Genomic DNA, 26031 nt, shown 5'->3' with positions numbered 1-26031 from the left:
CATGCAACACCATGGCATGGTTGACCACTTGGCAGCCCGGGTCTTGTTCCACCTCTATTCAGCAAGTAATCATCAATCGCAAAAGTTGGAAGACATTTTGGAAAACGACTAGTCCAATTCCTTTGCTAGACAGATGAGAAAAGAGACTCAAAGAGGAAAAGTGGTATTACTTGGTCAAGGAAAGGCTGTTATTAGAATTGAGCTGAGACTGACACCCTAGTTGCCTGAATCCTTATTTAATAGTTTGGGATAACTGGCTCCAGGATCTCATAGCTGTTGAACTTGGGTTTTTCCATTTTGTTTTATTTGTTTTTCCTTCTATTGCAGAACAATATTTCTTAGATTAGCTCAAATAGCTTGTACCTGGGTGATGCACTTCATTTCCACCTCTAAGATAACAGGAAACTGGAAACTGGGACTTGAGATTGACTCTTTATTATCAGGTGAAGAGAAATTGCTGACTCATTACACCAGGCCCCAGTTCGGAAGCTTTTCTTTCCAAGATCACCAGTAGCTTCACAATTACTAAGTTTAAGGAACATTTGTCTGGCCTTATTTTACTTACGGTGCTTGATATTACTTGCCATTACCTTTTTCATAAAAACCACTCTTTCTCTGACATTGCCCTCTCCTGACTTCCTTCACTCACTCTTTCCACTACTTTTCATTTTTCTCCCTGAGATGTTCTTTTTTGCCAACCCCTTAAATTTCATTGTAGAATTCTGATCTCAGTCCTCTGTGTAAGTTATGCTCAGTCATTTTCTTTAAATGACTTGACATTCCTTCTAAGACCATAATAAATACCTCGTCCATCCCTTTTCATTTTACAACCTTACTAGATCTTCAAAATTCTTGGCTACTAACTATAGTCAGTGTTCACAGAAAGGGATCAAACTAAAGTTGGACCGTTACATTCAGGGTCAAGGTGAGAAAAAAAAAAGAGAAATCAGGTCACATTGGGGCACATGTCATAATGAAAACTGAGTAGAATGCACCTAGCATGTTTGGGTTAACAGAATTCAGGAAAAAACTTGTTGCAGGTAATCTGGGCAAGATATGTTGACAAAATTAAACTTATTCCCTGTATTCAAGCAGGAAATCAATGGATGTGGTATTTAGCTAATAAAAAATAATGTGTAATTTTGTGATCTACCATTTCAGGGAGGTATTTGGAAATAAGTAGTATTTTATTTCAAAATCTATGGCTCTTTCATAACCCCTGGCAGATGTAGCTTATTAACAAGTCAGTCTCACTTTCAAAGCTCATTGACTAACACCTTCACTTTGTAGTTTATCCACATTATAGAAAAGGAATGAATAGCTAATTTTCTTTTCTTCTTATGCCTCCCTAATGCTCTTTAATAATCCCTCACAACTATGAAAGTCCTTTAACAAGGACTCTGGTCCTTGTTAAAATTAAGTGACCCTTATCAGGGCTCTCCCAATAAGGGTGGAGCCCAGGTGGCTGGGGTTATGAGTATGAACAGCAACCAGGTTGCATCTTGTCTTGGTCTGAAACTTTTGTGGCAACCCCAGTGATACACAGGTTCTTCAAACAATCTTTTCGTTCAACAATTAAAAGTTGCTAAGTTTCTAACATATTAATATTCTGGAAAACAAAATGTAAAATTCAAATAGTTATAGAAACAGGTATTGACCTGAAATAATTTTAGGCTCCTGTGGAATAGGTTATAGCAAAAATATTGGCAAAACAGATGAGACTATGTGGCTGGATCCACTTTTTACATAGGTTGTTTAACTTTCTGCTCTGTTTAAATTTTGTCTCAGGGCTGATTTCTTTCCCATGTAGAGGGATATCAAGTCAGGAGAAGTCTAGATCTCTCTCTGCCTAGAGCCTTGAGAATGGGTAGAGAAAGGAATGGATTTCTGTGTATTATTTCAAGTTATCTTAGTCCATTCCTTCCGCTCTTCTATCCCTCCATTCCTCTACTAACCATTTAAAGCAAATATGAACTTAGCTCATTTTTTCTTTCTTCCTTCCTTTCTCACAGATACAAGTGCCCTAAATGATCAAATGATTGTATGCAGTTAGAGCGTCATAATCCTTAAATTGTGGGCATCAGAGAGACCTGGAAGATGTCCAGCCTATGCTCTGATTTTATAGCTGAGTATGGTGAGCTCCAGGGAGTGGAAAGTGGAACCAGATCTAGGTCTCCCGAATCTTCTTTCTCACTCCATTCTGTCTCGAAGGAAAACACTAGAGGTCTAGACACTTGTTTCTGGAAAAGTATCAAAACTCCCCATAGGCTGTTTCTTCCCCATTGTGAAGGTCCCTAAAACCAACAGTGGGAAATTCTTTACTCACCAACAAACAGCTGGCTGTAGAGCTCCAGGCGGGTGTGGCCTTCTGTCGGGGCCTTGCGGACCTGCTGGGGCAGCCGGTCCACCTGCAGACTGGCCTGCTTGACGTTCCTCTCTGCAGTGACCCGGTGCCACTGGTCATCATTGAGAGGGGAGGGCGACCTCACTACAATCTCCACTGGCCCATTTCCGACGTCGAATGAAAAGGATACTTCCGTGGCAGCTGGAGGAGCAGAAAGCATCAAAGACACATGAGTGTTTTTCTCCCAGACACCAAATAGCAGTGAACTCTACAGGTAAGCCAAGGCAGGGAGAGAAAACGTCTGTTTCTTGCTGGCAGAGATCTGGCAAAATCTGGCAAAATCCTCTGAGGAAGGATGAAGCAACAATCCATTATTAACCAGGAATAACCAAGGAGAGGAAAATAAATTTCTACTGGGAGACTTGTGCCAGGTACACATTTATTTCCTTACTTAATCATTAGAAGCCTTCCTTCCAAGAAGGTCTCCTCATTGACCCTGTCCAGATAAGGAAGTGTGGAGAGGTCAGCGCCTGCTGAGAGTCTCAGGTTTACCAAGTTAGCATTGTCAGGAATTGAGCCCAAGTTAGCGTTGTCAGGAATTGAGCCCAAGTTTGTCAGATTTCAGAGCTTAAGATCTTTTTATTCCTCATAAAACTCATCTCTTCAGTAGCTTTTCAAGCAATAGCTTGTACTTACCTGGAGAGCATTTCAAAACACCTATCTCTAGAGTCTGATTCAGTCTAGAGTAGGCACAGGTATGTCTCAAAACCTCACAGGAAAAGTTAATATGTAGTGAGAGTTCAGAGCTACTGATTTGGGGCAATTCGCTAAACTTTATTTCATTAATCTTTGTATTCCTAACTTATAATCAGGGGCCTATGAACTGTTGAGGCAATGCAGGTGACCCATGTCTTTTGGAACCACTTGCACCTGTCTGAAAGATAGCACAACATTCCTGCAGGATAACCCCCTTCCCTCATCACATGTTGTAAACCTTGGTTCCCCATCTGGGATGCTGGATCCTTCCCACAAGCTACCCTGCAGCAATGACCACAAATCATTCGTTTTTGGAGATCTCCTCCAAATCAACCTCCTTCTGCAATAAATCACATCTCAACAACAGGCAAACGGATTTGGCAGTTGCCGTGTTAACTTTAGTTATAAGTTGCTTTCTTGTTTCACATTTTCATTGTAAGTTCCTCAGGAACCACCCTGTACTTTATAAACAAGTTTTTTAGATGCACATTTTCCTGATGACTGGCAGCAGAGGTAGCTCCATGCTGGAGTAGCACATGGGTCTCCAGCTCCCTCAGGCGCAGTGAATTCTTTTCAACATTAAAGCTGCAGCACACCAGTGAATTTTCTAACTTTACTTACAAAGATATTCAGCCCCTCTATCCATCAATAAGCCTTCTGCCTAATCTCTAAGCAGTTTAATTAAATACCTGTCATTTTTTTTTTTCCTGGACTAATGGAAAATTCGGCTTCTTTTGGCCGGTACCATTTTGAGATGGTGTCACAAGTAATCAAACTTATAATTTAAAAACCACAGTGGGCCAGATTCTCCCAGGACCTAGGCTGTTCCCTGCTTCTGTGCCAGGCCCCTCTGGAAGCTGCATTAACTTTGCTGAGCTACAAGGATATTAGATGCAGAGCTCAATTTAATCAACCTAATTGTACCAAGGAATTTTGATCCGCTTTGTCATTAGAAAGAGAACTTGAATTTTAACACCTGTGGTGATTTCCATCCCCCCACATTCCTGTAAAATATCTCATTCAAATGAGGGTTATTGTCACAGGATTTAACTTGCAGGCTGGTGACCCCATCAAGGTTTCCATGAATGTATGATCAGAATGTAGGGGAGGATAATATGGGCCGCAGGCCGGGGCATCTTCTTCTGTAGTTCTGATGTAGTCAATGGGGGAAAAAGCAGCCCTGGTTTAAGATTAAATCTGTTCTGCTCTCATCGCACTGTTTTTTAGCAGAAGCATTTTAAAATGTAAGTTGTCAGAATAGCGAGAGAACGAGGGTTCCTGGGCTAAGTAGGAAAGATCGTTTCATTTGAAAGGCATCAACTGCCATCAGGGAAATAGAATTTAGGGATAAATTGAGTTTAACCCTAAGGTTTGACTCGCAGGGATAAATGCTGCTCTAATTTCCTCTGCCATTCTCCCTCTGCTATGATGAATTTCTGTCCAGGTCTTTAAACTGTCACCATTCAGAGAAACTCTGAGAAGCAGCAGTCACTAGAGAATATCCACAATTTTCTCTCCTCTTGTCACAACGGACCCCCTATTTCTTCCTCTGGACCACAGTCTTCTTACTATCAATACTTTGCTCTGCAGAAGGGAAGAAAGTCACCAGGATCATGTGTCTCAGAGCCTCTCTGCCTAGGAGATACTTTAAGAGTGACTGCAGGCCAGGAGCCTCCAAGAGCAGCCTCTCTAGGAACCTCATTCAGGCTCTGTTGAAGAAATATTTACAAAGTCAGCGCCTTGCACCTTCCTCCTGTGGCTTCCTGGGGAAGGGGGCTCTAAGGCTTAGTGTGAGCATCAAGGAAAGAGCTCTTTCCTTTTACTCATTCAGTACCAGCTTCCCTGACATGGCTAAGGGAGGCCTTTGAGAAATCCCATCTCCCAGACAGACAGTGTGTTTTAAAGACTTCTAAAGTTCAGTTTGTGGCTGATTGCTCTTGGTCTTCTGGGTGAGAGCAACTGACATTTTAAAAGAGATAATCACAGAGAGAGTCAGTGAGCAAATAAAAGGGAGGCAGCATAAAAGACAGCAGAGCCAATGGCACCGTCCTCCCTTAATGTGTGTCTCCGGTTGGAGACTGAAGCATCGCCCTGTTCCTGCCTGTGGAAAAGAGTTTATTATACACTGACAATATTCCTACTACCAGAAATAAGTATCTGAGAATGTGAACTGTGCTGCGTGGCTCATTAGGAAGAACGCTGCACCAAGGATGAACGGCTGCTTTCTCATCAGAGTCACAACCTGGGAAGGGCCTGAGATTTTACCCTGCGTGCAAGCTAATCTGTCGGCTGGCCACAGTTTCATGATGCTAGTAGAAGACATGAGACTCCTAGGTCAGAGACAAAAGACTTTTTGGCTCACAAGGCAGCAGGCACCAGGAGCTTCATGTTCACATTGGTTTCCCTGCGCCCCCCCGAGGCCCACGGGGGCAAAGTGGAGCAGCCCAGGTGGGCACAGGCAGTAAGTGCTTCACAGCTCAGGGATGCTGGACTTAGGAAGTCCCAATATTTTAAAGGAGCTTCTAGAAAACTTGGGCAATTTTTGCCCCGGAGCAGGACATTATCTTTATTATATCCTTAGAACAGGTAGGAACAAAGCTGCCGATGCCTCTTGCTCAGAAGACAAGCAGACAAAGGAGAGATTCACAGAGAATTTTATCCCAATAATTCATTACTCTTACCCTTTCCCTTGTGAGCTAACCTTTCCCTTTTCTTGCTTTTTTTTTTTTTTACAGTAATCTATGTGTTTTCAGAGTCTGATGCTGTAGGTAAGGATAACCCTGACCTCAGTCCATAGGAGGAATCTGGATTTAACTAAGAGATGGCAATTCCATGCTCCATGCCGGTAAACCATAGAGGATGGGACAGATCACTCCTTTCTGCCAATGAGATGTGAGTGAAATCTTTTGGTGGCTTTTTGGGAAAAGTGTCTTAGCATGTAAGAGACATAAGGAAAAGATAGTTCCTTTTCTGCCCCTGGGTGGGAGGCTGTGGTTATTAATGCTGCTGGAACCATCTTGCAAATACCACACCAAGAAGCATAGAGAGGCCAATGGGTTGAACCTGGGTCCTTGGTGACTTTAATTCTTAAATTATTCCTAGCTCCATATATCTTAGGATTTGTTATGTGAGATTTCCATTATTGTTTAAGCCATTTTTTTTGTAGCTGCAAGCATTTTAAGTGATATTGATCATGGTTTGGCTATCAGCATTGTGAGTTTCTAGTCTTAGCTTTGCTTTTTCATTTTTTGGGTTTCAGTTCACTGGTGTCTACAGTGAGGATCATCTCTAGGGTTTCCCAAGAGCTTGTGGGCCCAAAATATGTTTGAAACCACTGAACATGATTGCCTAGAAGGTCCTTTCAAATTGCAATATTCTATAATTTTTTAAGAAATTCTTAGAAAATTCCTAAATTCTTAGAAAATGAAGAAATACAGCCAGTCTTAATGGTAATTTTAGATATTGAATCATTACAGGGAGAAAAGAGAAATGTTAAAAGAGAAATACACAAGGTGGCACATTGGCATCAGAAAAGAGTACAGATGGCAGAAAATGTTGTTTGATAAAGCTGCTTGTTAATTCATCTGAGTGACCTAAAAACAACAAACGAGGCAGGACCATGGACAGCTCTTGGTGTTTCCATGTCCTTTTCCCCCACTCCTTCAAGTATAATTTCAGTAGGTGGCACTATTTGCTTACATTCTGAGACACTACGTTTATTCCAAAAAATCACTCCAGGTTTAATGTACTGACTGATACATTTAACAGCTGGGCAGAATAGTGGACTTTTGGGCTCTGGGTTCTTTCAGCAGGTAAGGGAACATTTAGACGTTAGATCCAGAATGTTAGTTGGAGTAGCAGAAGAAATTTGGCCATTCAATATAGAAAAGGTTAAGAGAAAAGACAAGGAAAGGTATGAATGTGAGCATAAGAACCTCGTATCTGTGTTCCCATCTAAGGCCAAGTGCTCCACCTGTACACTGGATACCAACCCTCTTGCCTACTCCAGGACACACCTAGCACAGCTCTCTCTACTCCAGCATTAATAACTTGTTCTGGATCGGTCCACATAAATGTGGTGAAATGTCTTTAATCTGATCATCACCACATATAACCCTTCCCTCGATTTTACTTATCCCACCAATTACCATTTCATTTCTGTGCTCCGCACTGTTGCCCCATTCTTTGAAAGAGATGCCTGTACTCTCTGGGCTCATTTCTGCTCCTCCTAATCTTTCTTTGATTCTAGCATAGAAGGCTTTTTCTGTCACCGCACTTGAAACTGCCCCTGCCTTGGCACCTTAGAACTTGCTGTTCACTTTATCCAAATGACTCTGTGCTCGCCCCTTTAGTCTGCTGCTTACAAGCCACCCCCATAGAACTTCCTTCCCTAAATATTCTATGCCAAGTCGCAAACCCTCTCTCAGCTGCCTTTCTCCCTTTACCTTGATATTTAAAAAATAGAAACAGCACGTGTCACCATTGGTCACAATATATGGGGTATCTTTAAAGTTTATGTGCAACTTAAAATAGCTTAACGTAGTATGTGCTCCTGGTCTCACTAAGGCAGAGGCATTTTCCGTTTTGGTTGTTGCGCTATTCTTAGCACCTAGAACAATGCTTGCCACAGAGTAGGCATCAATTTGTGAATAAATGAATGAAAGAATAAACTGGAACACCCTGCTAAGAGGCCATCAATTATAATACAGAAATATTGAAATGTAGAAAGAGATATCTCAAGGCCAACTGGATTAGATGGAATGCCATCTCGTGCTCCACAAATACCTTCCCTAACAGCACAAGGTAACTCAATGTGTGTTTCCTCAATGTTGGAACAGGATCCATTTGTTCTGACAGTTTAAAACAACTGTTGCTAAATGCTGCTTTCAAACACATTATGTCTGAGGAATAAACTCAGCAGTGGAACCAGAAGCAGAATTTTCTCCCTTTGCTGTATCTTTTGGTATTTTCACTTTACTTTCAGGAAAAAGGATCTTGGATCATAATTACATTTCTCAAATTTTGGCCTATGTAGAAAACTGCTAAAGAACGTGCTTAAAAGTATAGTCCAATGCTCCTCGTACAGAGAATCTGATTCAGTAAATTAGGGGTATGACCATGGACTCTGTATTTTGTGAATGTCAAATGATTCTGATATAAGTGGTCTAGAGTCCTACTTTAAGAAGCACTAAGTTTCTTTCTTATAGGAAGATTCTAGGTATTTTTTGCATCCTTGTCCTCGGTAGAAAGATTTTTAAAACTGTTTAATAAAGACTTCAGCCTTGCTCCAAAAACAGTCTGGCCTTTGCTCTTGGCTTTGGAAAAGTAACACCTAAGTCTTTGGGATGCTCTGCCTGACGAGTGTGCCTTTGTTTGTCTGAGAAGCTTGGGTCATGGCAGATAGTCTAACAGTGTGATTTAACATGAGGCCAGCCAGACAACATAATGTTTAGGATGTACGCTGACCAGGCCAGATAGACCAACAATGTGAGGAATGGTGGGAAGGGGATTCTGGGTTATAGAGTTCAGCCACCGAGGAGGCTGGAGACTGGGGTCAGATGTGTGCATAGTCAGCCCTTCGTCTGCAATGGACCCTCAATAAAGACTCTGAACATGGAGGCTCAGGGATGCTTCCTTGGTGGGCAACACCTCCTGCAAATTATCACATGCGCAGGCATGTCCTGATGTCAAAAAAGAAATGTGCTCATGACTCCCCAGGGAGAAGGTAAATACGCACAGCATTTTATAATTTTCCTGGACTCTGCCTTCGGTGTTTCTTCTTACATCTGATTTTCATCTGGATTCTTTCCCTAGACAGCAGTAACTATGAATATTGCAGCCTTGTTTAAATTCTGTGAGTCCTTATAGAAAAGAAGCAAACCTAGGGGTGGGTGGGGAACCCCTAAAACCTGCAATTGGTGTCAGAAGTGTGTGCAGTCTCACAAGGCCTGTGAACTCTCTAATTCTTCAGGTGGGTCTACCTCCGCAAAAACAAAAATAATTACTTCAGTCTAGAAGTGTTGGATTTAACCCAACAGTGCTAAGACATAAAGACTACAGAGAATGGACTTCGACCTCCAGGCTTACCCTCACTACCTAGATGAGGAAATCGAGGCTGTGACACATTAAAACCCAGTAATGACTAGGGGTAGAGCTTTTGTTTTCTTAACTATATTGTGTATTGCCTGCCATTTTAAAAGGGCAATTAAAAAGAACCAATTTTCTTTTAGTATAAAAGTTTTAGTTTGTGAATGTAGAGATTTTTTGAGAGCCATATATGCATATTCACAGCAGAAAACTTGCTGTTAAGTACATCTGAAAATGAACGTTGGCAAGAAGAATTTATTTGAAGTCTTTTGGAAATTCTTCAAGGAAATGTCCGGAGCTTAAGAATCAATGTTATAAACTCATTTTAAAGTCTCTGGTATCTTGATAACCTCTTGGGTATAAGAAATATTTCTCTTTGTGTATTTTGGCCTTTAAGCTTTTTGTTATGGTTAAAAAATAACTTCACAAACAAAGGCATCCCACAGAGAGAAGGCAGGAAAAAGGAGGTGCCGTTGGCCAGAAAGCAGAGAGCTGTCTTTAAAACGCAAAGCCTTTCTACTTTTAGTTTGCTCTGTGCATTTAACCACCTTCTAAGGATACATTCTTGAATATTAATGGACCTATATGATTGAAAAAGACAAAAATAGTTCCAAAATTGTATGTAGCTTGAAACAATGTCCTGTACCTCAGGTAGGACTAGCAGGTGGGCTTTCAATGCCCTCATGTTTGGAATGAGCAGAGATGTGCGCTGGGCAGAGAGCGCCCAGTTTGGAAGAATAGATGACACCCCCTGATGGTGGCTCTGGGGACAGAGTATTTGTGATAAAAGGAAATGCAGAAGCCGCTTTAGAGAATCCGTGAAACTGGATTCCCCGGAGATGGAGGGGAGAGTGGACGGAGGAGAGGGTGGTCTGCAGGAAGCTTTGCTCACATCCAGGTTGTGTAGCAGAATGAGAAAACTCATTGAAGAAAATGTGCTTTGGCAGAAGACCAGGGGTAGGTTATGAAGTTGGTTTTCAGGGGATGCCAGAGAAGGCAGGTTCATTGAGACATGTGGCTGTGGAAAGGACCTTGGGATCTGCAATCCAGCCGAGGTCATAAGAGTTGGAGCTGAAACAACTAGATTTGGACAAAAAGCTGATGAATGTCAACTCAGACAGAGCTGACAATATACTAGTCAGTCAACTAATTATAACTTCTAAATGAGTGAGCTGTCCTGATAGGAGGAAAAGCCAAAGACCAGAACTGAGGATGAAAGTCAAGAGTTCGGAAGGCGCCTGCTGCTAGTGGGAGCTGTAGACGGTCTATTGGAAGGGAAGCAGCCGAGGGGGATGTGTGTTCTCTGGTTACTGTGGACTGAGTTTTAACTCTGCCTGGAGGTCACATCACAGGGACAGTTTTTTTTTTTTTCTCTGTTTTGCAGTAAATTGTTTCCTTTCTAGAAATCCTTCCAATGCCACCTTGGCAAAATTTCAGACAAGATTTCTCTACTATAAATTAAAAAGTGAAGACGTATATTTTACATACTATGAACTCAGAATATGGAAAGAGATCGATTCTGTTTTACATCTCAACACCAGATGCACTTCAACCTCAGTGCCTTTGTAATATTAGACAAATAACAGAGAAAAAGTGAGCCCATGCTCTAGGCAGCGGTTCTCAACCTGTGGGTCGCGACCCCTTTGTGGGGGGGTCGCTTAAGACCATCCTGCATATCAGATATTTACGGTATGATTCATAACAGTAGCAAAATTACAGTTAGGAAGTAGCAACAAAAATAATTTTATGGTTGGGGGTCACCGCAACATGAGGGACTGTATTTAAGGGTTGCGGCATTAGGAAGGTTGAGAACCACTGCTCTAGATCAACAAAGAATTTAAATGGGAATAAAGAAATACATGCAAGGAAAAGAGAATCACTTTCCTTCTATGTAACAAGCTTTCCTAATGGTTAAAAAACTTCAAAAAGTGACTTTTGACTTGGAGTCTTTACAAAGAGCGAAACTGATCTAAGTTATTTTATTAGTTTTTCTCTAGCTATAAGTACTTTAATTTGTTCTTGATCTTGGTAATGAATATTAGAAATGATGGATCTAAAGGTTGACTATTAAAAATACAGAATCTGAGAATCTCAGGGTGGAAAGTATCCTAGGATAAATTCTCCATTAGAGTTATAGAAGAGCTAGTAGACCCTGGAGTTCATATATTTTCACATCGGAACGACGACAGAAATCACTTCACAGCAGCCTTGACAGTTGTGCCAGTCACTGAACTAAGTGCTCCTTTGGAAAAGCGTTGTACTCAGTAATGATAAGGAGTCGTCATGGGCTGCTCTTCCACTTGCTTCTGATCACATTAGCGGAAAATATACCATCCCTTATGTATTTCATAAATAAATGTTTTGCTTCCCTAAAGACAGCACACATAAAACAGGTGAGAACCCTTTGAGGACCAGTTTGTACAATGCTCAAACAACCATGTTTACTTTTCTTGTGATTTAGTGAACTAACATGGTTTCTCTCTAGAATAGCTCCACTGAGAGAGCAGTGGCAGGTCAGGTTGAGGCCGTCCCCTGCATTCAGGGGGTTTGACATGTCCTCAGCAAGGTGAACAAATGGGAACAGCTCTTGGAATAGGGTCATCTGTTAGCAGGCCTGCCCCTCTGAGCACATCTTTGATGAGACTTCCCAGATGTGGTCTTGCACTTCTAGCACTTGGGCATCCCTGGTGCTTGACACTGTGGTGCGAAAGCCTTAGAAGTGACAATCCTGCAGACTTCAAATACACGGTATGTAAAGTGGGATGTGATGGAGAATTAGTCACCTGAAGCCGGGAGACCAGAATGTGTGGGAACCCATCTTTTCTTTTTTTTTTTCTAGAGAAAGCTGGGATTTATTATGTGCAAAAGGTCCGAAGGTAGGATTAGTTCTGCTACCTGGAAACCCATCTTTTAGAAGGGGATTGTTGGTTTAAAGGAACACTCGGGAGGTGAGGCACTGTCTTTCACAATCTCCTAAGATCCATGTTCCCAGCTGTTGGCATAATAAGCTAATTATCCCTTCCAGATGCTGATAGGACCCATGTGGAGGCTGATAGATGCTACAACAAACCACAGACAATCCCGCACGAACATCCTACCGGCTTCACATTACATTCTGTAGCTCGTATTTAAAAAATGTGGGTGGCGCCTGTGGCTCAAGGAGTAGGGTGGCAGGTTCAAGCCCAGCCCCAGCCCAAACTGCAAAATTAAAAAAAAAGAGAAAAAAAGTAATACTTTTTCTCTATTTGGTTTTGCTTCTACATATAAAATTGTAACTTTTAAAATACATGTGAACCCTCGAAGATTATGATATGGTCCTTGAGCTCAGTTAGAAAAGAAATTGCTGTTGTGACCCTTTGAAAAAGATTGACATGGAAGTTTCTAAAATGTTATTACACGAAAAATGTAGGTTACAAAACAGTATGCACCATACGATTTCATTTTTGTAAAAAATATTATACACACATACAGAGAAAAATGTTTAGAATTGTAGACCTCAAAATGGTAATTTGAATATATTGGAATATGTGATGATAGCTGATTTTTTGGTTGTGTCCTGTTTGTTCATCCTTTTCTGAATTTTAAGTCGTTCAACAACAAACAAATACTATTTGCATAATTTCCACTTTCTTTTGCATACTGGTGACATCATAAGGAACTCTATTCTATGATCTTAGAAAGGATTTAATCCAAGGTACTAGTTAATTAAAATGTAAAGAATTACGATGCATTTAAATATAGAAAATTAGTGAGCCTTTAAAACTAGATTGAACTATTCCTTCCTATTCCTTCCCTGTGTTTAGAAACTTGAGAAGGGGGACAGACAGAGAGAGGTTAAACTTTACCGTAAAATAATTTTGAAGTTGTGAATTTTTTTCCTATTAAAAATGGCTAAAAGTAAGAGCATGCGATTTTTCTAGGAAAATTCTCACAGGTCTAAAGAGCTGGCGTGTTCTGATGTTTAAACTAATGTATACAGGGAATCAGAATGCAAGATGAGCATAATTCAGTGTTATAATTACACTCGACAGGTACACACGGTTTCCATTATTCATCGGCCCTGGTTGTGCTTTCCTAGGAAGGCCCTGTAGAATACTGATATCCACCACTCTCCTAGAGAAGCCATTTGGTATTCGTGTCAGTTCTCATCAGAGGAATCAAATTTGGAGATGCAGAAAACCAAATTGGATCATTTTAACCCCGTCGGCGAAGGCAAGCAAAGTGAGTCATGTCCCAAGAGGCCGTAGGTCCAGCTCACTAGCATTTGCCAGATTCTTAACACAGATACGTGGTGGGGCACTTCCTTAAAGAAAGACATCTTGTACCTGTTCCACAGGCTTCAGCTATGTTATTTTCAATCGCCTACGTGTCATGTAACCTTCCTGCCCTGCCTGGATTGGCCTTCACTGTTTGCTCTTCAGAAAAATGCCTTGATCTCATTTTTGTCTATCATCCTCAATGCAAATCTAGCGTGGTGCCTCCGGAAACCCACCCTTCCTTTTTGTTGTCATGGTACCTGTGAGAGAGACCACTAGTTGTTGGTGAGAACATTTCATTTCCCGGCAAAGCCGCCGTCCAGCCAGAAGCTGCCTTCTCTGGCCCTGTGTCTAGGAGGAGCCCCAGGACCAGCTCTCAACAACAGAATGAGGGCAGAGGAAGCTGTTCACTTCTTGGCCCGTGTGATCAAGTAGAGACAAGGTTTTCCACCCTTCTAGTCTCTGTTGGCCAAATGGGCTGAGACACTCCCAGACTCTAGAAGATAGTGGAAGAGGGGTTGGGTCTCTAACTCACTGCATGGAAGGTCTTTGTGGGCCAGCGTGTAGCTCATACATGAGATTCCACACAGTGGCTGAAACCTGGGGGATTATTGGTCTCAGCATCTACCTTATTCCTAAAGAAGATTATATAGTATCCCCAACTCTCTTAATGTCTTATCACATTTTTCCTATTTATTTGTATAATTAAAAAAAAATAGGCGAGAGGAGCTTTCTCAACAGACAACTGGTATTTTGAAGGGACACGCTGTGGTGCAGTGATTTTATTTCCAATACCCAGTCCTGGGTCAGAACATTGTAATTTGTAAATAATATGTAGGTCATAATACATTTGAATGAATTAGCGGGATTCTCTAATTCACAGACATCTTAGAGCAAAGAGAAGTGATGGGGTGATGTGTACCTTCAGATAGGTAAATGTTCCTGTGAATGTTGGAGCCACCCCCTTTACTAACCCACCAAACTTAGGTCCTGACAAAAATATTCGATTTACAAGGGGACTGTGTGCCGAATGTCACAAAGGCAAACAGTAACTTGCCCTGCTGAGAAGGACATCAGGCAAGCTGAACATTCAGAAGTACGGAGAGCAATTCCCTTTGTTTTTTAATATCCAGGACCCAGACCTCAAAATCTCCCATGCAGCTTGAAACATTTGAAAACACCAACACTTACAAACAACAACAATAACAAAGCTTTCTTTAGGGTGAGCTCCGGAATGTGAATGCCATTACAGAGTTGTGACTACAGGAAAATACATCTCAGGCTCTGAAAAACCAGCTCAGAAACTTCTAGAATTCAGTTCCCTTGAATTCCTAATTCAGGAAGCACTTAAACTAAAACATTTTTAGAAATGGTAAAACAGAAATATGAAAGAAACAAACAAGTTTTCTTAAAGCCTTTGAGAAGACTGTTTTAGCTGTGACCCTCAGCCTATGTAATTTCATATAAGCCTTTTGGATTCTTCCTCTCTCTATGGAGTTCCTGTCTTGATTGCTATGAAAAAAATCATGTTGTATTTTTTGTAAACGTGTCTCTGAAAAGATAGTTCCCTGATGCTTTTCACTTGTAAAAAACTGCTTTTTGAAGCTTTCCAGTTGACATCCAGTGGACCATTTTTTGGATGTGATTTTCATTCAGGTGTTTGTCTGATGGCTTCTGAAAGGCCTGGCACTGTTGTCCTGACAGGTGTCTTTGGCCCTTTAAGACTATCCTTGCTTTTGAGCTATTTCAAGTCATCCACCCCAGTCACTCACTCACTATATTTAAATAAAGCACTACTCCCTGATTCATTATATCTTCTTCTTTTTTTTTTTAACAACCAGCTTTGCATTAATTGGTCCCAAGTGTCATCCTTAGTTGAATCAATTCTCCAACATTAGTAACACACACTAACTAACTGTGGCACCAACTCTTTTCTGGAAGTATTTGTTTTTATAAAAATATGCATCCTGCAGAGACACTGTTAGCTACCAGGATGGCAGATGGAAGGTTTCTAACCTTATTATAATTTAAACTTTATATATATATATATCCCGACTTTCTTCACTAATCCGTACGTTCCTTTTTTTGTTTTTACAGCTTTTCTTTTTTTTTTATTATTATTAAATCATAGCTGTGTACATTAATGCGATTATGGGGCGCCATACACTGGTTTTATAGACCGTTTGACACATTTTCATCACACTGTTTAGCATAGCCTTCCTGGCATTTTCTTAGTTATTGTGTTAAGACATTTATATTCTACATTTACTAAGTTTCACCTGTACCCTTGTAAGATGCACTGCAGGTGTAATCCCACCAATGACCCTCCCTCTGCCTATCCTCCCACCTCCCCCCCTCCCCTTTCCCCTTATTCTTAGGTTATAACTGGGTTATAGCTTTCATGTGAAAGCCATAAATTAGTTTCATAGTAGGGCTGAGTACATTGGATACTTTTGCTTCCATTCTTTTTTTTTTTTTTTTGGTCTCCAGATGCTTTATTTCTCTGACAATTGAGAGTTTAGGTAGGAAAATGTTTGTTATTTATTAGACCCTCTTCATGTCATCAATTTCAGTCTTGTTTTATAATTTTAAAAAAATCTAGCTCATCATAGTTTGATATCAGAAAAACCAGGTATATGGTGAAACCAAAGTTGCAGCCAGGTTCTGTCTAATCACAAACTTTTATTTTTAAATTAATTTTAAATCATAGCTGTGTACATTAATGCAATCATGGGGCACTATACACTGGTTTTATAAACAGTTTGACACATTTTCATCACACTGGTTAATATGGCCTTCCTGGCATTTTCTTAGTTATTGTGTTAAGACAGTTATATTCTACATTTACTGAGTTTCACATGGACCCTTGTAAGATGCACCACAGGTGTAATCCCACCAATCATCCTCCCTCCACCCATCCTCCCCCCTCCCTCCCCTCCCTCTCCCCATTCCCCAAATTCTTAGGTTATAACTGGGTTATAGCTTTCATATGAAAGCCAAAAATTAGTTTCATAGTAGGGCTGAGTACATTGGATACTTTTTCTTCCATTCTTGAGATACTTCACTAAGAAGAATATGTTCCAGCTCCATCCATGTAAACATGAAAGAGGTAAAGTCTCCATCTTTCTTTGAGGCTGCATAATATTCCATGGTGTACATATACCACAATTTATTGATCCATTCGTGGATTGATGGGCACTTGGGCTTTTTCCATGACTTAGCAATTATGAATTGGGCTGCAATAAACAATCTGGTAAAAATATCTTTGTTATAATGTGATTTTTGATCTTCTGGGTATATACCTAGTAGAGGAATTATAGGATAGAATGGCAGATCTATTTTTAGATTTCTAAGTGTTCTCCAAACATCTTTCCAAAAGGAATGTATTAATTTGCATTCCTACCAGCAGTGCAGAAGTTTTCCCTTTTCTCTACATCCACGCCAACATCTCTGGTCTTGGGATTTTGTGATATGGGCTAATCTTACTGGATTTAGATGGTATCTCAATGCAGTTTTGATTTGCATTTCTCTGATGCTTAAAGATGATGAGCATTTTTTCATATGTCGTAGGCCATGTGCCTGTCTTCTTCAGAGAAGTTTCTCTTCAAGTCCCTTGCCCAGCCTGCGATGGGATCACTTGTTCTTTTCTTGCTTATACGTTTGAGTCCTCTGTGGATTCTGGTTATTAAACCTTTATCAGAGACATAACCTGAAAATATCTGAGGGCTGTTTGCTTGCTTTACTTACTGTGTTCTTGGTTGTGCAGAAGCTTTTTACCCTGTTTCCCCGAAAATAAGACATCCTCCGAAAATAAGGCCTACTTACGGAAAGATAAGACGTCCCCTGAAAATAAGAACTAGCGCATCTTTGGGAGCACACCTTAAAATAAGACACTGTCTTATTACAGGGTAGTTTGATCAGGTCCCAGTAGTGTATTTTTGAAGCTGCTTCAATTGCCTGGGGGGTCCTCCTCATAAAATACTTGCCCAGACCGATTTCTTCAAGGTTTTTACCTGCACTCTCTTCTAGTATTTTTATAATTTCATGTCTTAAGTTTAAATCTTTAATCCAGTGAGAGTCTATCTTAGTTAAGGGTGAAAGGTGTGGGTCCAGTTTCAGTCTTCTATAGGTTGCCAGCCAGTTCACCCAGCACCGTTTGTTAAATAGGGACTCTTTTCCTCACTGAATGTTTTTTTTTTTTTTTTTTTGTAGAGACAGAGTCTCACTGTACTGCCCTCAGGTAGAGTGCCGTGGCGTCACATGGCTCACAGCAACCTCTTAACTCTTGGGCTTACGCGATTCTCTTGCCTCAGCCTCCCGAGCAGCTGGGACTACAGGCGCCCGCCACAACGCCCGGCTATTTTTTGGTTGCAGTTTGGCCGGGGCTGGGTTTGAACCCGCCACCCTCGGCATATGGGGCTGGCGCCCTACTCACTGAGCCACAGGCGCCGCCCTCACTGAATGTTTTTAATTGGCTTGTCAAAGATCAAATAACGGTAAGTAGCTGGATTCATCTCTTGGTTCTCTATTCTGTTCCAGACATCTACTTCTCTGTTTTTGTGCCAGTAGCATGCTGTTTTGATCACTATCGATTTGTAGTATAGTCTGAGGTCTGGTAGCATGATTCCTCCTGCTTTGTTTTTATTTCTGAGTAATGTCTTGGCTATTCGAGTTTTTTTTCTGATTCCATATAAAACAAAGTATTATTTTTTCAAGATCTTTAAAGTATGACAGTAGAGCTTTAATAGGGATTGCATTAAAATTGTATATTGCTTTGGGTAGTATATTTTAACAATGTTGATTCTTCCCAGCCATGAGCATGGTACATTTTTCCATTTGTTAACGTTTTCAGCTATTTCTTTTTTAGAGTTTCATAGTTCTCTTATAGAGATCTCTCACGTCCTTTGTTAGATAAACTCCCAAATAGTTCATCTTCTTTGGCACTACTGTGAATGGAATAGAGTCCTTAACTGTTTTTTCTGCTTGAATATTTTTTGTATGTATAAAGGCTACCGATTTATGAATGTTGATTTTATAACCTGAGACTCTGCTGTATTCCTTGATCACGTCTAAGAGTTTTGTTGTAGAATCACTGGTGTTTTCCAGATATACAATCATATCATCTGCGAAGAGCGAAAGTTTGATCTCTTCTGACCCTATATGGATACCCTTGATCACCTTTTCTTCCCTAATTGCAGTGGCTAAAACTTTCATTACAATGTTAAAGAGCAGTGGAGACAATGGGCAGCCTTATCTGGTTCCTGATCTGAGTGGAAATGATTTCAATTTAACTCCATTCAATACGATATTGGCTGTGGGTTTGCTGTAGATGGCCTCTATCGGTTTGAGAAATGTCCCTTCTATACCAATTTTCTTAAGTGTTCTGATCATGAAGGGATGCTGGATATTATCAAAAGCATTTTCTGCATCAGTTGAGAGAATCATATGGTCTTTGTTTTTTAATTTGTTTATGTGCTGAATTATACTTATAGATTTATGTATATTGAACCAGGCTTGAGAGCCTGGGATAGAACTGACTTGGTCATGATGTATAATTTGTTTGATGTGTTGCTGGATTCTGTTTGTTAGGATCTTGCTGAATATTTTTGCATCTATATTCATTAGTGATATTGGTCTATAATTTTCTTTTCATGTTGGGTCTTTTCCTGGTTTGGGGATCAGGGTGATGTTTGCTTCATAGAATGTGTTGGGTAGTCTTCCTTCTTTTTCTACATGTTGGAACAGGTTGAGTAATATAGGTACTAGTTCCTCTTTAAAGGTTTGGTAGAATTCTGACGTGAAGCCACCTGGTCCCGGGATTTTCTTTTTAGGGAGATTTTGTATGGTTGATGCTATTTCAGAACTTGATATTGGCCTGTTCAACATTTTCACTTGATTCTGGCTAAGTCTTGGAAGGCAACATGCTTCCAAGTATTGATCAATTTCCTTCTGATTTTCCTATTTCTGAGAATAAAGTTTCTTGTAATATTAAGGATTTTTTTAATTTCTGAGGAGTCTGTTGTTATTTCGTCTTTGTCATTTCTGATTTATGAGTTTAGAGATTTTACTCTTTTTTTCTTGGTTATGTTAGCCACAGGTTTATCTATTTTATTGACCTTTTCAAAAAACCAACTTTTTGATTTGTTGATTTGTTGTATAATTCTTTTGTTTTCAATTTCATTTAATTCTGCTCTAATTTTGGTTATTTCTTTTCTTCTACTGGGTTTGGGGTTGGAATGTTCTTCCTTTTCCAGTTGCATGAGATGTCCCATTAAAGTGTTAACTTCCTCTCTTTCCGTTCTCTTGAGGAAGGCTTGCAGCGCTATAAATTTCCCTCTTAGGACTGCAGTATCCCAGAGGTTCTGATAATTCGTGTCTTCATTGTCGTTTTGTTCCAAAAATTTGGCAATTTCCTTCTTAATCTCATCTCTGACCCAGCTATCATTCAGCATAAGGTTATTTAACTTCCATATTTTTGTATGACTATGCAGATTCCTGTTGTTACTGAGTTCTACTTTTATTCCATGGTGGTCCGAGAAGATACATGGAATAATTTCTATTCCTTTACATTTACTGAGGTTAGACTTGTGACCTAAGATGTGATCAATTTTGGAGTATGTTCTGTGGGCTGATGAGAAGTATGTGTATTCAGTTTGGTTGGGATGAAATGCTCTGTAGATGTCTGCTAAATCCAAATGTTGGATGTTTAGGTTTAAATCTAAAATTTCTTTTCTCAGCTTCTTATTGGAGGATCTATCCAACACTGCCAAAGGAGTGTTGAAATCTCCTACTATTATGGAGCTGAAGGAAATCACGTTGCTTATGTCTGTTAGAGTTTCTCTTATAAATTGAGGCGCATTCCGGTTGGGTGCGTAGATGTTAATAATTGAAATCTCATCATATTGAGTATTACCCTTAACAAATATGAAGTGACCATTCTTGTCCTTCTTTACATTTGTTGGTTTAAAGCCTATTGTATCTGCAAATTGCAGAATTGCAACACCTGCTTTTTTCTGATTACCATTTGCCTGAAATATGGACGACCATCCTTTCACCTTGAGTCTATATTTTCTTTTAAGGTAAGATGCGACTCTTGTATGCAGCAAATATCTGGCCTGAGTTTTTGTATCCAGTCAGCTAACCTGTGCCTCCTTAGAGGACAGTTTAAGCCATTCACATTAATGGAGAATATTGATAAGTCTGGTAAAATTTTGGGTACTGAGTTTTTCTTTTTTTTTTTTTTGTGGGTTTTGGCTGGGGCTGGGTTTGAACTTGCCACCTTCGGCATATGGGACCGGCGCCCTACAGGCGCCGCCCTGGGTACTGAGTTTTTCAAAAGTCCAGTGGACATTTTTAATCCTTTCGCCACTGTGGAAGTTGGAGTTTGATCAAAAGTTTCTGAGTGAGTTTGCTTTTGGTGGTAGAGGATCGGGCTGTTCATTATGGAGGATAGGTCTGAGAATATCCTGACCTATGGCAAATTTCTTCAACATATGAATGTCATTAAAGTATTTAATTTCTCCATCATAAATGAACCTCAGTTTAGCTGGATACAGGATCCGGGGTTGAAAGTTATTTTGCTTTAGGAGATTAAAAGTCGATGACTATCCTCTTCTGGCTTGAAAATTTTCAGCAGAGAGATCTGCAGTCATTCTAATATTCTTCCCTTTGTAGGTGATGGATTTCTTATGTCTGGCTGCTTTCAGAATTTTCTCCTTCATATTAACTTTAGTGAAGTTAATTATGATATGCCTGGGGGATGTCTTATTTGGATTGAGTCATGCTGGGGTTCTGAAACTGTCTGCTATCTGAATTTCAGAATCTCTTGGCATGTCTGGAAAATTCTCTTTCATAATTTCATGGAGAAGGGCCTCTGTGCCTTGCAAGGCCACTTCATCACTTTCAGGGATTCCAATGAAGTGGATATTAGCCTTCTTCGAATTATCCCAGAGCTCTCTGAGAGAATGATCTGTTTTTGCTCTCCTTTTCTCTTCCTCTTTGAGTGTTTGGTAGCGTTCAAAGGCTTTGTCTTCAATGTCAGTAATCCTTTCTTCTGCTTGCTTCACTCTGTTGCTGAGGGATTCTACTGTATTTTTTTGATCTTTGAGGGCTGCAAATTCTTGCTTCAGTGTGTCTAAATCTTTGGTGGTTTTGTCTTTAAATTCGTTAAATTCTTGAGACAACTTTTGAATTTCTCCTCGAATTTCTAATTTTGACGTTTGAATTGCTCCTCGAATTTCTAATTCCAAATTTTCCTCCTTCTATTAATCTTGTTTGCAATCCAAATTCTGAATTTGATTTCTGACATCTCGGCCAGCTGTTTATGAATGGGATCTTTAGTTACATCTGCCATATCTTTCCTTGGGGGGGGGGGGATGATCTATGCTGGTTATTCATGTTACCAGGTTTTTTCCACTGATTCTGCCCCATGATTGTTTTACACCATTTGATTTTTCCCCTGGAGCTTTTTCAAGTACCTGTATAGTGCTATGGCCTGAGAAACTGGGGACCTGTTTGGTGTGGTGGGGCTAAGTGGTCTGTCTTGTTTTCAGCGGGTCTCTGTTTGACCCTAGTGAAACCGTTACTCTGGGTTAAAGTCTCAGCTGTGGAGAAATACCAGCAATTAAGTCACCCCGCCCCCCCCATAGGCAACCATTGGAAAAGGAAAATCAAACCTTCCTACAACCACACACCCAGGGCACCACTTTAGTCTTCGGGCGATTGGCTCAGTTCAAAAGGTCCAAATCACTTGTCTCAGGTGGGAGAGTTTAAAACATAATTGGCAACTGGATTGCAGGGGTCTGGTGACAACTCAGATATGACTTGCTCCGGTGCTCCGTGAAGTCAGGAGGACCCACCCAGCAAATAGATTACTCTGGGAAGGTTGATGCCTCCATCCCCACCTTGCACCTCTGTCACACCCTGTCACTGATAGCCCCGCAGGGCTGTGACCCAGTTTCCTCTAGTGAACAGATACTCCAGGGGTTTGCACCTTCCTGAATCACAAGGAAATCTATATGTGCTCAGCCAGGCCGCTGTACTCTGCCTCTATCCAGTAGGGTGTGGTGAGGCCTGACAACCTCAGGCACTTGATGGAGGCTGGGGAAGTGTTCACTCAGTTCCAGCCCCACCCCATTGATGTTACTGACATAACAGAACAGAACAACTTCGCGGGAATTTGTTTCTGTCCCTGCTAAATTCCCCTGCAGAAGAGAAGTTGTTTTGCGTTCCCAGAGCCTGTGCCTCAGGCCCTGTCTTTGCTCCTGCAGGTTTCTATTTGGTTAGCTGTCAGGTCTAGCCTCCTGCCTTCCTTTGTCTATAGGCTGACAATCCCCTGAGGGCCAGGTGCGTCTTAGGCTAGTGGTCCTCTGGGTCAGCCCCGCCCTGGGAATTTTCCTGCTCTCCGTGTGCATTTTCTAGTCCCCACACTCCACCCAGCCTGGTACCACCTCAGGCAAACCCTTTACTCATGGGGCCTGCGTTTCTGTCCCAGATCTGTTCTGCGGTGGTTGCCACCTGAGAAGATGCCCGGCCTCCTCTGGTTGCCCAGGGAGACAGAGGGTGTGGCTTCAGAATGTCTGGGAGTGAGTCCTATTGTTGCCAAAGCAGCTTCTGTTCTGCGCCTTGGGGCACCACCGCTCCGTGTCGTTCCCTCTCAGCCGACCGTCCTCTCCTCACTCCTGTGCCGCAGAATCAGCACTGACCAGCTGCAGTCTAGGACCTGTCCGCACCCCTTGAGAAATCCCCCAAGAATATGGACTCCTGAGGGACAGGCCTCCAGACCTCAGAGTGAGAGTGGAGGGGCGTGCTGGGAGCTCAGAATTGCAGGTAGAGAATATATACAGTTTTATGCCTGGCAGGAGAATGCTGTGGCCCCCTAGTAAGGGAGGTAGGTCCAGTTTTTAGAGGGTCTCTCCCGTGGAGTGTAGTGGAGGACCTTTGAACTCAGCTTGTTTGTTTGTGGGGCACTCGGAGCCATTCTCATGGGGGAGGGGACTCACGTCTGCTTGGTGATGGATTTTGTACCTTTTGTTTGTATCCTTGGGGTCGCAGCTCACCTCAGTGGGGTTGATATTCATTTTTCAACCTTCTCTCTTGATGCAGCTCAAATCCACCAGGTTACTTGCTAAATTTCTGTCCTTTAACTCTCCTTCTTGACGGGAGCCTCTGAAGAAAGCTGGCTTCAGTCAGCCATCTTGTCTCCACCCCCTGTGTGTTCTTAATGAGCATTAAAAGCATACTCTCTCCCATTTTTCTCTCAGAACATGTAGATTCAAGCTTGTTTGATTTCTCATCCTCTGAGAAGACTTACTGTCTTCCAGCTGGTCACAGGCAGCCCAATCCTAGCTTTTGGTCTTTATGATGCTTTAACATGTCATATTTTTGAAGGGGCAATAAATGCAGAAAACGTTAAACTCAGAGAGTGATCTAGAAGAAAAATTACATCAGAAAAATATCTTCATGAGACATCAGCATTTCTGTATAGCAAGGACACACAACTTGCACCCTGTTGAGACAAACTTTCAGAGGGTGCTTATTAAGGAGAGTGTCTATTATTTTCCAAGCAATGCATGTGTCTTGTCAAAATTTTGATATTTTAGGAAAATTAAGACTTGTGCCTTTTATGTTTAATGTTCTAAATCAAGTTGCACCAAAAAAAAAATATTTTGTATGGGTAGGATTTCAATGAGGGGGAGACAATTCCAGAATAGGCGAGGATGCAGGGAATCTTAGGAGAGTGTGGGTGGTATGTGGGAAGTATCAGTAACCAGAGGTAGCTTAACCTTGGGTATATGGCAGGTGAGGGCCAATGGTATATAGTGGGAAGAAGACTCAGAAATTAAGTTAAAGTTTTGAGTCACTTATCAAGCTTATATGTTTGCTTTGTAAGCACTGAGTGGCTATGGTGGTCTGTAAGGAAAGGAGATAACAGGACCAGCTCTGTAGAAGTGTGGCCTTGTGGGGAGGGTAGGTGTCAGAAGAGAGGGACTGGAATGAGGAAGACAAATTATGAGCCTGTTGGAATCAAGAATCCAGGGATTCCAACTAGCAAAGCCATCATAGCAGACTACAACAGAAGTCTGATTGAAAGATTTCATTAACTCTGCATCTATGTTCCATCAGCCATTGCAACTAGCTGGAATTGATGCTTTCTCTGGGACTGTCTTGGTGTAATGACTTGTAGGGAGAATGGCATTTCTCCACATCAAAGATATGGTGTTCCATCTGGATAAACAGTCCATACAGCATGGGGAGGCTAGTGAAACAATAATTATGACTTTGAATTTTCTAGTCTAATAAAGAAGATTGTGATGACATTAAATAAGTGGGGAACATAGGAGAGGGCTTTGGGGTGAAGGTGATAGGTTTCACTTTTGACATGTTGAACGTGAGGTGCCTATGGGCCATTTTGATGGATCCTTAATTAGCATTTATAACTAGGAGTCAATAATTTTAGGAACTCTTCTGATTACTTTTGGCTTTAGCAGTCATGCTGACTGAAATGATTTAAAGCAGATACCATTTGTTTTGGTATAACTCCACACCCCTTCCCACCATCATCCTTTGGAGAACTGAGAGCCAGGACAGGAAAGTCAAGGAGATGTTTGGTTGTGAGTTTTGTCAGGCTGGGAAGTGGTAACCCCCCTGATGAGGACGGTCTCCAATAGGTCTGTAGAACAATCTGGAAGAGACCCTCGAGAAAGTCTGGTTCAACCTTGTTGTTTACAAGTGAACATGGTGAAGTCTATGGAGGTTCAGGAACTTGTCTTGGGGCGGTCAGCTTAGAATCCCAGTCTCTATCTCTCTTATTAAAAACCACTTGTTTTACTAACTTTTTTATCATTCAAGATTTTCTCACAGCAGAGATCTTTCTTTTTCTATTTTTTTCACTTAAGTGTAATTTACAGTAAAATGTGCAAATCCTAAGTGTACATCTGGATAAATTTTTACATATACAATCTTTCCACTACTCCAGAAAGTTCCTTTGTGCACTCCTTTGTGCACTTCCCCAGGGGAAGTCACTATTCTGACTTCTATCTCTGCAGATTACATTGGATTATCCTTGAACATCACACAAAAGAAATCAGTATTCACTGTAATGTGTGTACAGTGTAGTGTCTTTAAGAGAATCCTGCCTTTTGACGGAATCTAGTTTCTTTATTTTCCTAAAATGCCTTTAATTTGACTATGCAAATAATCTGGGGTTTAATGTGAAAATTCTAAGTACACCAGAACTGTAGTGAGGTCTTGGGAGCTTCTGTCTTAGACTCCACCTCATTTCCAGAACAGAAGTTGAATCCCAGAAAAGGGACAAGCTGTCTCTTTGGGTGTGATTGAAAGTATCCTTCCCTTGGGTCCTCAAAGTCCAGGAGTTAAGTCAGAGGCCAAGGAACTATTACCAAGTAGGTGTTTATAAACCTCAAATGGAAGAGTCTCTACTCCTACCAGGAAGTACAAGCAGAGTGAGCCCACCATCTCCATGAGGGAGAAGAAAGGGAATGCCAAGTGACAGGGGTTATGCGGCACCCACATGCCACCACCAAGTGAGAAGGCTGATCGAGTGGCCTGGGTGGCCTTCTGTAGTAA

The 26031-nt window shown here is 41.1% G+C and overlaps 1 protein-coding gene across 1 annotated transcript in view; it reads right to left on the bottom strand.

Moving 5' to 3' along the window:
• CNTNAP2 (contactin associated protein 2) overlaps window positions 1–26031 on the bottom strand; it is a 1471582-nt gene that overhangs the window by 242761 nt on the left and 1202790 nt on the right. Inside the window, exon 17 of the mRNA XM_053608746.1 lies at window positions 2327–2545. Coding sequence (XP_053464721.1) covers window positions 2327–2545 — 219 coding nt within the window. The remainder of the gene's footprint in view (window positions 1–2326; window positions 2546–26031) is intronic.

The sequence above is a fragment of the Nycticebus coucang genome, chromosome 11, assembly GCF_027406575.1.
Source record: "Nycticebus coucang isolate mNycCou1 chromosome 11, mNycCou1.pri, whole genome shotgun sequence".
Lineage (NCBI taxonomy): Eukaryota > Metazoa > Chordata > Mammalia > Primates > Lorisidae > Nycticebus > Nycticebus coucang.
This window is presented reverse-complemented; position numbering and strand designations above follow the sequence as displayed.